The 17,014-nt window shown below is 44.0% G+C and overlaps 2 protein-coding genes across 2 annotated transcripts in view; both read left to right on the top strand.

Annotated features, from left to right (window-relative positions):
• Positions 1 to 298, top strand: part of LOC128429540 (collagen alpha-1(XI) chain) — a 29,590-nt gene extending 29,292 nt beyond the window's left edge. The window contains exon 55 of the mRNA XM_053415520.1: positions 275 to 298. Within this exon, the coding sequence (XP_053271495.1) occupies positions 275 to 298 (24 nt within the window). The remainder of the gene's footprint in view (positions 1 to 274) is intronic.
• The window catches only part of LOC128437447 (noelin-2-like), a 22,529-nt gene extending 6,525 nt beyond the window's left edge, over positions 1 to 16,004 (top strand). Inside the window, exons 2-7 of the mRNA XM_053419602.1 lie at positions 1,392 to 1,547; positions 7,221 to 7,440; positions 9,011 to 9,117; positions 14,525 to 14,701; positions 14,799 to 14,972; positions 15,684 to 16,004. Of these exons, the coding sequence (XP_053275577.1) occupies positions 1,413 to 1,547; positions 7,221 to 7,440; positions 9,011 to 9,117; positions 14,525 to 14,701; positions 14,799 to 14,972; positions 15,684 to 16,004 (1,134 nt within the window). The 5' untranslated portion in view covers positions 1,392 to 1,412. The remainder of the gene's footprint in view (positions 1 to 1,391; positions 1,548 to 7,220; positions 7,441 to 9,010; positions 9,118 to 14,524; positions 14,702 to 14,798; positions 14,973 to 15,683) is intronic.
• Positions 16,005 to 17,014: the final 1,010 nt, after the last annotated feature.

The raw sequence follows: 17,014 nt of genomic DNA, 5'->3' as shown, positions 1-17,014 counted from the left end.
TTCACTTTCAAATGTTTCTCTCATTTTGGATTCTATTAATCATCTCCTCTGACATGCCTGTCCAATCTCTCTTTTAAGGATTCGCCAACAAAAACATTTAGTAGCCGTGTTTCTTCCCAGAATTACTTTTCCGTTATCTTGGATAATCCGCAGGCTTTTTAAATTTGGATCCAATTTCCGCTGCCTGTGGCTTTTCCTCTTTTCTTATAAAGTTTTCATTTTATTTTCATCACAAAATACAAATATTGAGTGTTGTCTGTGCAATCTGCTCCAGATATTCGAGCTCCATGGAACGTGAGTTTTAAAAAGCTCTCGTGAAGCCTTCAAATTTCCTTTAGCTCCCTCATCAGATCTCTTTTTGGGTGGTTTGTCCAATTCTCTACCTAAAAGATAAATATATGATAATATACTTTAATGACCTGCGGATAAAGTCTGGAGAACTGGGACGGTTTGATTTTCCCACATGCACAAGGCAGCGGGACGTTCCTCCATGCAACACACAGACAAATTCATACAAAGACAAACAACCCTTCACACTCTCTATACATAGAGAACATGCAAACTCCACACAGACAGGCCTCAACCAAGCAGGGATTCGAACCAATAACCCAAATGAAGATAATGCACTTTAAAACCTCAGTTAAACATTATGAAGGCAGCTATCGTTTCCCTTTCTGAGCATGTTCTGAGCTGCAGACACTTCATCTTGTTGATTTACAAGATCCCTGTGTCATTAGACCTGAAATTAAATCAACGCTGTCAAGGTGAGACAGAAATCTGACTCATTCAGGTCATGCACCTTCAAAAAGATTTATCAATCCCCGTGTGTTCTGCGATTGAAAGTAACACTGTGTAACTTTCGCACTGCAACAATCAGCCACAAGTGGGAGTTTAATCCGTTTGGCTGTTGGGGGCTTTTGAGTGGTTAAGTGGTTTTTACACAAACAGAAAATAAAACCTATGAACTGCTTCACCAGAGCTTCGACTGATGCTCGAGGTGAGACGTTGGAATAGAATAGGCTCCATTCATCTCTATTGTGAGTCAGTGTGCAAAAGGATTTCGGGACCAAATCTGAATTTTAAATCCCAGTTCAATTGGAGTTGTGATGGAATGGAAGCAGAAATCTCACAGAGGGAAAATCTCCTTGTCACATGAAATAAACCTGAAATGCAAGTAACCATCTAAAATCACTTGTGTGTGTTCATTTAATGCACAAATCCTTTAAGTATTCAATCATGTCATCACTGAGACACACTGCTCGACAATCAACAGGTGGCCCTCAGTCAGAAAACAGCCCAAACCAAATCATCAGCATTTCAGGCAACTTGGGACGCAATAACCACTCATAATATCAACTGTGTGTGTGTCTGTGTGTGTGTGTGTGTGTCAGGTTCAGAATGTGAGTCAGTCCATGGAGGTGGTCGACCTGCGGACGTCCAGAGACCTGCAGTACGTCCGAGACTCCGAGCCGCTCCTTAGAGGAGTGGATGGACGTTTACACACGTATGTGGCCAACCCCCGCTCTCTGACGACAAAGGGCTTGCAGGTACACACACACACACACACACACACACACACACACACACACACACACACACACACACACACACTCAGACGCACACAGGCTAAGACAGTCGCTGTAGGGAACACGTAACCTTTGGTGTGAAAACATTGATTTCACGCATGCCAAGCTGAAGCTTCCTGTCTGCTCAAAGACATGCAGGCGTCTTTCATGGAGGGGACGAAATGTGTCTCTGCAGGAGGCTCGTGTAGAAAGTGGCAGCATCTCCACACACGAGCTAAAAATAGACCCAACGTCTGGATGAGTCGGAAATTTATTTCATTGATGCACAAAATCAAAGGGAGTTTATCTCCATCCTGCATTAGTTGCTTTAGATTTGCAGGAGAGGAAGTCAGATTACCTCGCCGCAAGTTCTGAATTCTAAACGGATCTCACTTCCTAAAATTAGGAGTTCTAATCTCATCAGTCCCGGCGCTTTCTGCCATGACGCCGCTGGCAGCAGGCGTCTGCACCAATCACAGATCAGCAGAGAAGCCAAAGATTATTTGAAGAGTTACAGAGAATTCAGAGGGAGCGGATCTGAGGAGTGAATGATCTTAACGGTTCAATTAGCTGTGAAACTGCTTGTTTAATGTTTGCTACCTGCAGCTGAGGACTAATGATACTGAACTAAAAGGTTGTGAGACCCACTGAATGCAGCTTTCCCTGTAAACACAGATCTGGGATTTGGGCAAAGAATCGGCTGCAACACCCTCTTGGATATTGTGGTTTAATGGAACCTGTCATTAGGACCTAAATTTAGCAAAGTGTAACCTGGAGGTTTGTCTTTTGATTTGCAATAGACCAAATCTTCTTATCATGCAAAAATAGATGTCCTAATTCTGCCCCAGCTTCCGGTATGAACCCTTGAAAGACGTTTTTGATCCTTTATGTTTATGGACTTCTTGGTTTATGGACATTTACCTTTAGGTTTTCCTTGTGTTTGCTTATTATTTCACTGTGTTCTCCATTTCCTGTTTTACTTTCCTCGTGTCTCTATCCTAACTTCCTGTCTTTGACCTGTTTCCTGCCCCTGTGATTGTCAGCATCTTTTCCTCACGTGTTCCACCTGTGCTCCATCGCCCTGCCTCCCGTGTGCTTCACTTTGTCTTGGTCGGTTTCCAGTGTCATCCGGTTCCCAGTGTTTCTCATGTTTATCACTGTTTTTGTTTCTTTGAACCTAGTTTCCTGGACCGGGCTTTGCTTCTGTATCTAGTTCTTCTGTGGGGTTATTTTTACCTTATTAAAGGACACCTTAGTCCTTTGGGTCCTGCCTGTCCCCGAGCTGTGACGTAAAACATGACAGAATGGCTGCTAATGAGAACACAACAACATTTTGAAAGCACCTAATGACCAAATTCCCCTCCTTACTTCCTTCACTGGGACACAAGGCAGACAGACTCGCTCGCGGACGTGAGTCGATGCCTCGTTCACCTAAAGGTCGGCTGAGCATTTACCTGACAGGTCACTAAATGTTACAAACATGATAAGTGATGATAAGAACTAGCCAAAATAACAGAACCCATCTTTGAGAGATTTGATTTGACTTTTCAAGTTTGCTCTATGTCCCGTCCATCAACGTGGAGGAGACAGGATGCACCCACTCCATTCATTGTCCCTTACAAGTCAATTCTGCAGCTCTGTTAGGATGTGTTAGCCTCTGCCTCAAAATCTGCTGGTAATAAAAACACAGAAAATAACAGGCAGAGTATAGTGCAATGAGAAGTAGAGTCAATATGAAGACACATTATTTTTAAATCCACCTGTAAACACCCCCGGAGCTCAGAGATTAATATATTTTCTCCTTTGCTTGTTTAAACCCCAAGAAAGAAACTGGAGCATAACTATAATTCAATGTCGGCTGGTGGTTGTTTGTGCCAGACGAGTTCTTGGCAAGGAGCAGCAACCCCCCCCCCCTTTCAATCTTCACTATTTGTCTCGCAGCAGACTTTCGCTACAGATCTAATGTGCAGACTCTTCTCGCTCTCTCTGCTAGACAGTTAATAATAACAGTTTATTACTTTAAAATACCAAACAGCAAACATGGGACAGATTGACTTGAAACTCCGACTAGAGGCTCACAGGAGATGCTGCATGAACCTACGAGAGTCTCCATGGGAGGAGGCTAAACACAGACACATGCAACGAGCAACATGCTTACACACACACACACACACACACAGACACACACACGCACAAAGACACACACACACAAGGCACAACTTCCCTAAATGAAGAGCATCACTGATTTTAATTCCATTCAACCTTTCATCTTGTGCCGAGCATCTTCTTCCCAACATCATTGGGCTCTGGGGTCTGGTTTTAAGTTTTTATACAGTTAGCTCTGGTTGTGTGTGTGTGTGTGTGTCTGTGTGTGTGTGTGTGTGTTTGCATCTTGCTCCTTGGGGGTTTATCACAGTCACAAGCTTTTTCCTTTGCACAGAAGAGGCGGAACTGGTGAATATTTATGTGCAGCTACTGTAGGTTTATCAATAACTAAACAGTGTTTTCATCCCGAGGAAGGAAGGGAGCAAGGCAGACGGAGAGGGGGATGTCGGACAGAGAGATTAAGAGGGTTTGATAGATGGACTAATCAAGGGTTTGAGATAGATGAAGGAGAAGAAAAGGGATGGTGCGGGGGGGGGGAAGAAGAGAGGAAAAGATGTGTTATTGCACATTGCCATTTTCGCCTGTGGGGAGCGAGGGATGAGGGAAATGAGCAAAGTGAAGTAAGAGGGAAGGTAAAGGTCAGACAGAGGCTGGGGGGGGGGAGATAAACGAGTGAAACTGGAGGGGGAGAGATTAGACAGGGGAAGATGAAAGAGGGGACATGGCAGGGGAGGGATTTACCAGGTGAAGTGTTTACTCTGAAACAGGCCGTGACTTTCTCATCATTTTGTCAACATCGATTTTAATCACTTTACATATTTAATGAACCTCCAATTATATGCAAATAGGAACGAGGGAACGAGGTGGACGGATGTTGACATCCAGCCGAGCTCTCGCTGCTTTTGACACTTTGCTCTCACGTCGGTGCCGCGGCTCTAGAAATATGTTTTGAAGTGATGTTGGGGGAAAGTGTTTCTGATCTGTGGTGATACTAGGAGAGGGATTAGACACGCAGCGTGTGTGATGACTGCACAGCCTCGTCGTTCTGTTAGCGCGGGGGGGGGGGGGGGGAGATGCTCCGAGGAGATGAAAACCTTTTTACTGTCTTCGCTTGTGACACTTTTTAAAAATCTCTCTCCTCTCAGCGATCGTTTTTTTCGCAGGGATTTGAAAAAAATCGTCGAGATTGAAACAGAAAGGAGGAAATATAAAGAAAAGCCTTCATACGCCGAATATCGATCTTCCTTCCTGCTGATTGCAGCAAACGTCCTGCTGTCTCCATCGATGCCGGCTCAGTATCTCCAGTTGGAGAGTTAGAGAAGAAGCTTTAAATCCTCACAATGATCCCAGTTTGCATGTTGTGCTGCTGATCTGAGTGCAGAACAGTCACAGTCACACTCTCCTGCAGCCACGTCTCCTCCTGGGGGACGGGGAGCTGTTCCCAGGCCAGATGGGATATTCAGTCCCTGCAGCTTTTTTCCCGTTTGTCCAACGCGGCTCGTTGCTTCCCTCACTCACTCCTGTCCCTCATGTCTCGGCTCCTTAGACGAGAGGAGGCGAGGATGGAGACGGCGATTGCTCAGGACACAAAGCATCTCAAATGTTGAAGCTGTTGAAAAAATTTTAGTGGGGGGAAGAAGGAGTGATGGTTGCATGTAACTGAGGAGTCCCTGAAAAAGGAAAGTGAGGTTTTCACAGGCAAACCAATTACTCTGTTCCTTTTACTCAGTTTTCAAAGTGAAACTCAAACTCGAGGGAGAGATTCACACGTGTTCTCACCGTGTCTCCTTCACTGAGCTACAGTTCTTCAGTTCCTCGACTGAGTCCTTTCAACTTTTCACTAACTAAAAGGCCAGTGGGAGAGTGTGTGTTCCCGCAAACTTAAAAGAAGTGTGAAAGTCTTTGGTCATTGTCATTCCACCATCAAGCAGCATGGGAAATGGTTCAGTATAGTTTATACAGAGTAATCCTGCTGACTGACAACCAACCAGCAGCAATGAAAACAAACCTCCACCAAATTTTTCCTAATTACATTTGTCAAGATCAATTGATTATTTGTTTGGAAATCAGTGAAAATGTCAATAATTTAACAATTCTTCAATAACATGTCTAAAAACAACGACACCTCTGTTATTTATGTTGTTGACTTGTGTACTTACATCATCCAAAATGTTTAAAATGAATTAAAATCCAGAATAGATAATTAGTTTTGTTGGGGACATGTCATTTTAAAAGGTTCAGTGTGTAGAGTTTAGTGACATCTAGTGGTGAAGTTGCACATTGCAGCTGAACACCCCTGACCTCACCTTCCCCTTCCAAACATGATAGAGAATCTGTGGTATCCTTAAAAAACATGGCTGCCTCCGTAGAGAGGACCCGCTCCTGATGTAGATATAAAGGATTTAAATATAAAGATCCCATTCTAGTGAACAACAAAAGAACAATTCGTGCAATTTAGAGGATTAATACACACAAGTGAAAACATCACTGGGATTATTCTACATTCTATTTCTGCCAATAGATCCATTTCACCTCAATCTTTCCCACTGGACAACAGATGGGTGAAGGTACTGGTGGCTTCACATTAACTGATTCACCAGCAGCCATGTGCGGAGGTGACCTCAGACCGGAGGCAGCACTCTGCAGAAATGATATTAACTCTCTTTTGTATTTTTGTCCCAGTGTGGATTTTGACCATGAAAATTGATTTTATTAATCGAATTTGCTGGTGTGAATGAAAAGAAAAGAAAAACCCAGACACCTGATGACTGCTTCTATTATGGATCCATTTTATCCTGAGCCCACGATGGAACAGGATTGAAAGAAGTAACATTAGCGCGGCACAATTTGCGGTAGCTCGGATGCGTCTCAGACTGAAGCTTATTACAGGACAACAATGGCTGTGACTCACTGAGCCAAGACACGTGAGGAGCAGGGGGAAAATAAGAAAAGAGGAAAGGATGGAAAAACACAGCAAATAGACAAAGTTTCAATAGATTATATTTTACGATTCATTTATCAAAAAGATCATCTCATTATGCATCCTATCATTTTTATTTTATGGGTAATGAATATCTTTGGATCTGCTTTTGTGATTTCGTTTCCATTTGTTAGTATTGCAGTCATGCACAGAAATGAATATTCACATTTGGACACACATTCACGCTGCAGGGGGTGTTGCTCCTCAGGAAAAACATCTTTATAGACTGAACACCTGTGGTTCCTCGCTCTCAGCTCCGGTGGAAGTCTCCTTTGTTCTCGCTCGGCCAATTTCCAGGTCACCAGCAGCAGCCTGGAGGAGGGAGGATGGGGAGAAGCACAATTAGGTGAAAGAAAACCTCCCTGAGTCTATTCTGGGGTTGTCCTCCCTGTTAGACAAGCCCAGACCTGGACAGGGGAGTAGTTGGACTCAGAGGAACGTCCTCAGCAGACGTATAAAACCACCTCAGTTGGCTCGACTCCGAGTTCCCTCGCCCTAAAGAGACAATACCGTGTGCCCCATTTCCCCCTCCAACTTAATTCTTCCTCCTGCCTTTCGTGCACCCGCAGGAGTTGAAGGGCCAGATGTCCCAGCTACTGCCCCTGCTGTCCGTGGTGGAGCAGTACAGATTGGACCTGCAGACGCTGGCCACCCTGCGGATGGAGCTCTTCAACCTGTCCATCATCCTGACGGCCATCCAGGAGGAGATCGGAGCGTACGACTACGAGGAGCTTCAGCAGAGGGTCTTACTGCTGGAAACCAGGCTACACAGCTGCATGAACAAACTGGGTACGTACCGAGGGGGAAGTCAAACTCACCGACTAACTGCAGTGTGGTTATACACGGTACCGTAGACTCTATATAAAAGTAGATGGCAGGTCTCCACTGCCTCCCATTGTACAAGAATGACGACACACATGATTGACCAATGACAAGTGAGTGTCAGTTGTCAGGAACATGAATATCTGTGTGATAAGATCTACCTAGAACAAGTTTAATCCATCTCCCATCTGTTAACCTGGTGGAGGGGTGGTTTATACTGCAGCCAACCACCAGGGAGCGATCAAGAGGATTTGGCTTCACTATAAAGGAGCTCTAATGTCGTCCATCATTGTTTACAGTCTATGGATTGTTACCATTAGGTTGAGTTTATATGTCACTAGTAGATTCATCGTGTCCTCTGTGGCTCTGAAGGAGCTTTTTCTTTTTTTAAACATCTCCGAAAACACCTGATTGTATCACCAGTGTTATCTTGGATGGACAATTCCTAACATGAAAAACATACGCTACAGAACTCAACTATAATAATCAGTCAGAGAGGATCTCACAGAAGATGCTATCAGATTGAATCATGAGAAGTGGAGATACCGAAGATCAGAAGTCAGGATGTCTCCGCCTCAGCTTTAACGACTATTCCCTCATCTTTATGAAACTGTAAAACTTATATGTTGCCGTGTTCCCTCCAGTTATGAGAGCACCAGGGCTCCACGCCAAATAATGTAGAGGTGACAAGGTTTTTAACCGATTTAACCAAGAGTTGAGTTACGTTTATGATTAAAGCGATTATCCGACATTTGGGGAAATGACAGTTATTCTCTTTCTTGCTATGTTAGTATAATTTATTGTAGGCTGCAGTTGGACAGGAGCTAAAAACAAGCGTTTCAGACAGAGGCTGAAAAGAGGAGCTGCAGCAGTTGACAGAACACAGGAGCTCATGAACCTTGTCAAGTGAAAACTCAAAAAATTCAACCAGAACATAAGAATAATTGGCAGGTTTTCTAAAAGGCGTTTGACAGGATCACAAGGACTGAGAGAGAGGTTGTGTTCTTCAGGTGTAGTTTGGTGAAAAATGAATAGTTGAGACATTGAGTTGAATAAACAGCAGTGAAGTAAATTATGCTGCAGAGGTGTTTAATCTGATGTTTTTGTAATTGCCTTGATTCTGTTTTTGCAACTATTGAATTCCATTATAACCGCTGTGAATCCGCCCTCTATTAAAATTCTCAGGCTGAGTGTTTTTCAAACAAAAGACAGATTCCTGGTTGCGTTTTACTTTAAAGGTCACAGTCGCAATTAGTGGAGTTAAACGCGGGTCAAGGTTTGACAGCTCAGATTCTCTGTCTGTGTTTAGAAAGGTTGTTACTAGTGGAACAAGTGGAACCAGTATGTTTAGGATAGAGACCTCATGAAGGAGAAAGGAGACAGGCGACCTTGAAGGACAACACCAGTGACACCACGCCAGAAACCAGGAACAATGCACTCTTCATCTTCCCAGTTCGTGTGTTGTGCACGAGTCACGTTCGTTTTCTCAGATCCTCGTTTGCAGATTTATTACAATTCATTCATCATCTGTCCACAGGTTGTGGTCGCCTCACTGCGGTTAACGGCCCGATCACCGTGAGAGCCTCGGGCTCCCGCTTCGGCTCCTGGATGACTGACGCCATGATTCCCAGCTCCGACAGCAGGGTGGGTGTACAGTGTGTCTGCTGTGTGTGTGTTTGTCCGTGTGTGTGCTGTGTGTGTGTGTGTCTGTGTGTGTGTGTGTGTGCACGACAAGTAAAGCATGTGATGCAAACATGGAACACAATATTGTATCCTTGGTGTATTCTCTCTGTCCCTTACTGTCTTATTTTCAGCTTGACTTATGTCTCGTTTTAGATAAAAACTTCTTCTCACAAACACACACACACACACACACACACACACACCCACTCCATTCAGGGAGAGCATATTAAGCTAGTTGTCAAGGCGACTGTCTCCCAGTTGCCAGGTGTGATTTATATCGCCATGGTGACCCTTGGCTGTTCCCTATTAGAGCTTCTCCCCGGCGATGAGACGGAGCAGCAGCATCCCAGATATCGTCTTGTTTGCTGGGAACCAGTTTGATTGGTTACCTGCTACTGGGTTATGAAAGGGGCCGGATTCCAGGGCCCAGAGTCTGTTTACGAACCTGTGTTTCTGTCCCTGGGTTTTAATGGTGTTGACAAGATGCTCCTGAACCAGCAAGGCAAAGACCAGCTCCTACAAATCCACAGTTTCTTCTGACTGGATTTATATCATGAAGAATCCAGTGAAAATATGAAAAAATATGTGATTTATTATAGAAACTTTTTTTTTTTAATAGCTAAAAGGAACTCTGTGGACTATTCTTGTAAACAAACAGTTATATTTACATTTTGTGTCTCTAACCAAAACGCACTGGAGGTCCTCGAGGCTCAACAAATATTTTGCATGAGTTTCCTGCAACAGAAAACATTTGCAGAGCTGATTTTTTAAAAACGTTTCAAACGTGTATTATAGTGGCAAGTTTTAACCTAATGATACAAATGCAGATATGAATCAATCAATCAATCGATCAAATTTTATTTGTATAGCCCACATTCACAAATCACAGTTGGTCTCATAGGGCTTTAACATTGTGAGCCATCCTCTGTCATTAACCCTCAACAAGAGTAAGTAAAAACTACTAAAAACCCTTTTAACAGGTACAAATACGTAGAAACCTCAGAGAGAGCCACATGTGAGGGATCCCTCTCCCAGGACGGACAGAAGTGCAATAGATGTCAAGTGTAGGAAAACATCATCAAGACTAAAGTTTTGAATTAACTGTTATTTGAAACGTTATGAAGGTGAACTAGATATCGTTCTCAGAGACATGACAGCTCCCTCTCCCCCTGGTGATGAGAGAAATATGGCCATAGCATTTTATGAGGATATATGTTCAAGTGTGCATTTTCCTGATCAAATTGGTTTTATTAGTATTTTGATAAATCGTGCTGCTGCTGCTACTTCACCAGAGTACACAATAGTTTTTCTGTGAACTCTCTCATAATGTAAATAGTGAACTGGCAGCACGTACGTGACGGGAGGTGACCTGCACGACCTTTGATATTTCATAAGGTCGTTATTGTAAAGGTTGCTGATATTGAGTATCAGAAATATCACCGACCAAGTGGAAAATATAATTATAGGTTTTTTTATTTCTCATTTTGAAGTCAAATAAAGTCGGTTAAAGTCACAGACACACACACACACACACACACACACACACACACGAGTCAAGATGAGAAAAGTCACTCTCATACGTCCCTCAGTATCCATAACTACAGTGGCTGCATATAGGGTCCCAGTTTGGCATTTATGAATTCTTTAGTAGCTCCCCGGTGAGTGTGAGACGTTACACTTAACACACTCAAAACACACACACACACACACAAACGCCTGCACACACCTGTCGCTGTGTTTGAGAACAGCTGCCGAGGCGTGGATATCCCCTGATCTGTCAAGATGTCTCTGGTGATGGTGCGAGAGGGAGAGACAGAGAGAGAGAGAGAGAGAGAGAGAGAGAGAAGGGGGGGCGAGAGACAGAGAAAATGAAGAGAGGACGGTCGGTGCAGAGGTGTGATGCAGGGACAAGAAGACGTTTCAGCCAAAAGAGGGGGCGGAAGAAAAGAGGAAGAGCCGAGGAGGAAGAGGGAGCGGGTTGATCAAAAGCACAACAGTGGGAACGGACAAGCAAGGGAGGAGATGAGAGAAGCAAGGGAGGAGATGAGAGAAGCAAGGGAGGAGATGAGAGAAGCAAGGGAGGAGATGAGAGAAGCAAGGGAGGAGATGAAAAAGGAAAAAACAACCGAAAAAGAGCCGAGTCGAGACAGGGCTGCGGTAGACATTAAAGACGGGTTTTGAATTTTTAATGCCTTATTGGTCACTGTAATCATCCCTCTGCTCCACACAGGCTGGGGACGTGATGGCTTCTTACTGGGACTGAGAAATAAGGAACTTAATTCTTCTCTCTGTGTGGAAATGCCTCCAAAGTCCAGCCGGAGATGAGGCTGAAGCAGTTTGAGTTCAGACAAGTCAAGTGGTTTTCTGTGTGTCTCTCTCTCTCTCTGCTTGTGCGTTTTGATAAGCAGAGGAATTGTGTTGTCAGAGGATGTTGCTATTGTGTTGCCGCAATTTTGTTTTAATTGTGTTCACAGTCAAACAAACAAACAAACAAACAAACAGGGGTTACAACAACAGAGGTAATAACATTGATCAAAGTAAAGCGATATAAGAACATTTAGGCACACAACACAAAGACACAAAAATCTAGGTCGGATAAATAGCGGTCTAAAGACGGACGACATAACAGCGACATGAGGCCAATGCATCTCAATCGCCTCCTGGTGGCAGGCTGCAGTATAGGTCATAAACCTGCCTCCTCCATGTTTGTGAATGGACACGTTCTTATCACACTGATGTATGTTCACGTTAAGTTAGGTTTGGTTTTAATTAGTTTATTGATTGTTATAAAAACAGGGTGAAACTGATTCACAATTGATGGCGAGTGTGTATCGGATAGTGCGGCTCCACGATCACGACTTCACAGACCCAGACTCCAAATAACGTCTTCTGCACAAGATGGCGTCCATCTTTGTATTCAGTCAAAAGCATAAATACATACATAACGTTTTGAATCCCTCTTTTTGGGAGCAGGCCAGAAGAAATCTCTGCAGCGAGTTCAAGAAACAACTGAGAAAAAAAAAGAAAACTCCCTCGTTACTTTTTTTTTTTTCTGAAATCAGCATCTGGAGCTTATTTATCTTGAGCAAATGGTGCATTCAGATGAGATAAGATCACATCTGCCAGAAAAACAAGGACGTGTGTTGCTTTGAAACTCTGTTTTTAAAGAGGTTTACATCGGAGAGCTTCTCATCAGATGAGCTGGCGAAGCAGGAAGAGAGGAGGAGGAGGAGAAGGAGGAGAAATGAAAGAGAAGAGCGTTGGTGTCTCTGCAAATCACCAGAATCACTGCAATCAGAGGGGCTTTGTCTGAAAGTCTGTAATTCAGTGTGATTACATTTTTTTTTAAATATTGCGGCTGGAAATTAACTGTAATTTTTAAAAGAATCCGTTGCCTCTGCTGGAGAAATGTTCTTTCCTTTGACACGTGGAGGAAAAGATCTTTTCATCTGCTCGAGCTCCTCTGCCCTCTGTGCTGCGCTCTGTTTGCAGAGGGAATAATGAGCATCTTCCTCACCAACAACTCTCTCTCTCTCTCTCTCTCCTCTCTCTCTCTCTCTCTCTCTCTCTCTCTCTCTCCTTCTCCTTCTCCTTCTCTCTCTCTCTCTCTCTCTCTCTCTCTCTCTCTCTCTCTCTCTCTCTCTCTCTCTCTCTCTCTCCCCCCCTCCTTTTTCATCTCTTCCACCTCCCGTCCCTAATTAATCCTCCACGCTGTCGACACTCAATTTTTCTCTTCCATCTTCTCCACCCCCCCCCACCCCTTCCTGGCCTCTGTCCATTTGTTTTATCCGAGATCTCTGATGGTTTTTCTCTCTCCCCCCCCGCCCCCCCCCCCACCCCCTTTTCTCCTGCCCTATATTTACACCTTTTTCTCATTACTCTCCCATTACCTGGTTTGTTGCTTCACATTTTCCCCATGATAAAGGAGATGGGGGAAGGTGGACATAAATCTTCTGCTATATATGACATGATGATATCTCACGTCTTAACAAGCTCCAACTCACAGGACAAAGACTCGTCTGACGTCATCGTGTTATGGATTATCGCAGCAAGAGATAACTGTTGTATTTAGGTTGAAATAAAAAAGCCTCTGTTCTCACACATGTAGTCGTTTGAAGCCCATTTAGCACTAGACGTTCTCAGTAGTGGCTCCGTACAGTGAGTGCTTGTATGTTCACTATGTGGTGCTGAGGCTGAGGAACAAAACCTATCATCCTCAACAGTCGATGAATCAGACGTTGAAGTAGAGCTGTTACTCTGTTATCTCGGAAAATGTGAGAGGCGCCATGTGACTGCTGTTTGGTTCCTTTACACAGACAAATACTTATATTATCTACTGTGGCCGGATCTCTGGATGATTTTACTTTGATTTGTGAAGTTTTTGTGGTTTAATTTGATTCGTTGTGTAAAGACGAGGAAAGTGGTTCACAAACTCAGTCCATTTTCTCTCCTGGAATCATTTTTTTTTTATGGATTATACTGCCGAAAATCCTAATAACCAATTCATGAGATAGAATATTTAACAGGTCTTGCTGTGCGTTGGTCTGATCGAAGCTGAAAACAGACTCCAGCACATTCAGAACTCTGCAGAACATCAGTCTCTGGTTAACAATGTTCCCTCAAGATCATCTGAGAACGTTTTCTTTCTTTTCAGATTTTTATGTATTTCTTAAATTTCATTAGATTTTGTTTTTTTTGTATTTTAAATGTCATTTAAATGTCATTTGACATGTGCTTATCTTTCTTCAAATCTGTTCTCTTCTTATATATTATATGAAAGCACTTTGAGCTGCATTTCCTTTATTAAAGTAAATAAAATACAGTGAACTATTATTACTACTATTACTCTTACCATTATTATTATCCTATTTCCCAGGCGTCAGAGTGTTGTTATGCAGAAAACATCGTTGGAGAAGCCGCACAGCGACCCTTCAAGGATGAGCATCCTCCAAAAGATGATTGATGTGTGCATGTGCTTTTGATTTTTGGAAATGTGAACATCTGTATAATCTTCTTGAATCTCAAGTGTCCGTCAGCCTCCGTGCTCAGCCCTGAGGCGTGTTGAGAATCCAAAGCTTGCCGCTGTGCTAGTCACCGTGGCTGAGCTGTGATTAATCCACCACAGTTCTGTTCAGGGGTCGTTTTAGAGAAGAGTCACTCAAACATCTCTGGTTCCCGTGTCGCTGATTTGTCTCGATTTGTTTGGCTTGAGGAGTTCAGAGGCCAACGGGGGGGGGGGGGGGGGGGGGGTGGGGGGGGTTGAGTGGCAGCTGCAAACCAAACACCTTGTTGTTATCAAGCTCCTGCAGGTGACCAGTTGGGATCTGTTGAATTATGGCGATAAGAACAGATGTCTCTCCCTCTCCAGGTCTGGTCGATGGACGGTTACTACAAGGGCAGGCGTGTGTTGGAGTACCGGACCATGGGGGATTTCACCAAGGGCCAAAACTTTGTGCAGCATCTGTTGCCGCACCCCTGGGCAGGAACCGGCCACGTGGTCTACAACGGGTCGCTCTACTACAACAAGCACCAGAGCAACATCCTGGTAAGAGACCGGCTGCAACCCGAGCAGAGGGAGGGGGGGGGTGGTAACAGTTTTTATAATGAGATTTCACAGGTGAGTGATGGCCTCTTCTTTCCAGGTCCAGTACCACTTCCGCTCCCGCAGCGTGTTGCTCCAGCGCAGCCTGAGCGGAGCCGGGTACAACAACACGTTCCCCTACAGCTGGGGAGGCTCCTCCGACATCGACCTCATGGCCGACGAGACGGGACTGTGGGCCGTGTACACCACCATCCCCAACGCTGGAAACATAATGGTACAGTCCGCCCACTGACTGTGTGGGTGTGTGTGGGTGTGTGTGTGTGTGTTTTCCTGAACTCCGGTGATAAACTTAACAAAATCAAAGCCAAAGAACATGAAAATGTTTTGTCAGAGTATTTTAAATTTGCAGGTTTATGCTGTCAGCACATTTGTTTTATCGTCCAGAAGCTGACAAAGAGGTTTCTGTATTGAATAACAGTGTAATGATAGTCATCGAACATAATGAGCACAATGCTTACTGCAGGCTGTATACAACCGTGTTTGTGTGTGTGTTTGTTTGTGTGTGTGTGTGTTTGCCGGGTGAGTGTAAAAGAGAGAGAGAGAGCAAGAGAGAGAAAGACATAAATCTATAAATATTTACGCACAGGTTTTAATAATAAAAAGTAATGTCATAGTAATTTATTATCGTAATAAAACGCACACAATGTAATAGGAAGTGATTCTGTGTTCGAGTGTCATTAACAACTGCAGGAGAGGACGCTGCCGACAAACCTGCAACAAACAAAGATGTTGTAGGAAACAGGACATTTGTGTTTTGCACAAATTAAACACGCGCACTAAAACAGATTTTTTAGACTAAGAGATTCTCTTTTAAACAATCATGACAAAGTTATCGGTTAAAGATAAGGTATAGGTTAGTTACAGATTGTGGCTCAACACCAAAACACACATCTTGTGATGCCTGTGACTGATTCCCTGTGTCCAGGTGAGTCGTCTGGACCCCCGCTCGCTGGACGTGCTCCACAGCTGGGACACGGGGTTTCCCAAGCGCAGTGCAGGGGAGTCCTTCATGATCTGCGGCACGCTGTACGTCACCAACTCCCACCTGGCCGGGGCCAAGGTCCACTTCGCCTACCACACCAACTCCTCCACGTACGAGTACACCGACATCCCCTTCCACAACCTGTACTCCCACATCAGCATGATGGACTACAACCCCAGGGAGCGGGCGCTGTACACCTGGAACAACGGACACCAGGTCCTGTACAACGTCACGCTGTTCCACGTGATCCGGAGCGACGGATAGATCCACCTGTTCGCTCAGATATAGAGATATAGCGGAGAGGGAGGTTGGTGACAGGTACATCACATATACACACACACACACACACACACACACAACGGCCGTTCATATCAAGAGGAAAATGATCTGTGTTTGAGTTTGAATGCCCTCTAGGCCACGAACGCTTTTTCTGAGCTAATAACTTTACACAACACACGGCTGTCAAACCCCAGTCGAAAGGTCACAGACGTATTTAACACGGAGAAGAAGAAGATTAACTGCTGCTGCTGCGAGGACGCTGACGGGAGGAGGGGGTCCGTCGGTTTGAGCTCATCCATATTCTGTTGCGTTTCATTCTACTCGTGTCTCAAGATGTGATTTTTTGGAAGTTGAGGTCAAATTGTCGGAGGGGGAAAAAAAAAAATGAAATGAAAGAAAGAAAGAAAGAAAAACTCGGCTCGTGAACTGAATCTCAAACGGAGTCGAACCTCGAGCGACGACAACGGCCCTGATGGAGATGTTCTGGGTTTGTGATGTGATTGTGGACGTATTCAGTCTGCATGGTTGTTCATTCAATAAACCTTACTGTCAAACTCGACTGCTGTTTTCTGTGTTCTGCAGGAGGTGGAGCTGAGTTCTTACATGGGTTTTAATGCAAAGTCTGTCTATATGTTTGCAGGGATGTTGAAAATGAAAATGAACAGAGATATTTCCCTTCAGGAAGTAGTGGAAACCAAAAAAACTGAGCTTAAATAGGACTTGTTGTATGTATTGCATGTATTGCATCAGATGCATGTACACAGAAATGTTATGCTGTTCACATCGAAAGCAGGCGAGACCTTCATTCTCTTATGTAGTTGAAAGGAATATTTGTTATTGTACAGTAACTGAACGAAGATCAAGGTTTCATGTCACAGGTTTTAAATTAATCTGCAAAACCTTTTTTAAATGGACGGACAAACAGTGTTCGTTGGTCCGAGAGCGTTTATGAACCTGGAGCAGCAAAGTTTTGACTGAATCTTCAGTGTGATTCC

This window comes from Pleuronectes platessa, chromosome 3 (genome assembly GCF_947347685.1).
Source record: "Pleuronectes platessa chromosome 3, fPlePla1.1, whole genome shotgun sequence".
NCBI lineage: Eukaryota > Metazoa > Chordata > Actinopteri > Pleuronectiformes > Pleuronectidae > Pleuronectes > Pleuronectes platessa.
The sequence above is the reverse complement of the archived record's forward strand: the minus strand, read 5'-3'. Positions and strand labels throughout refer to the sequence as shown.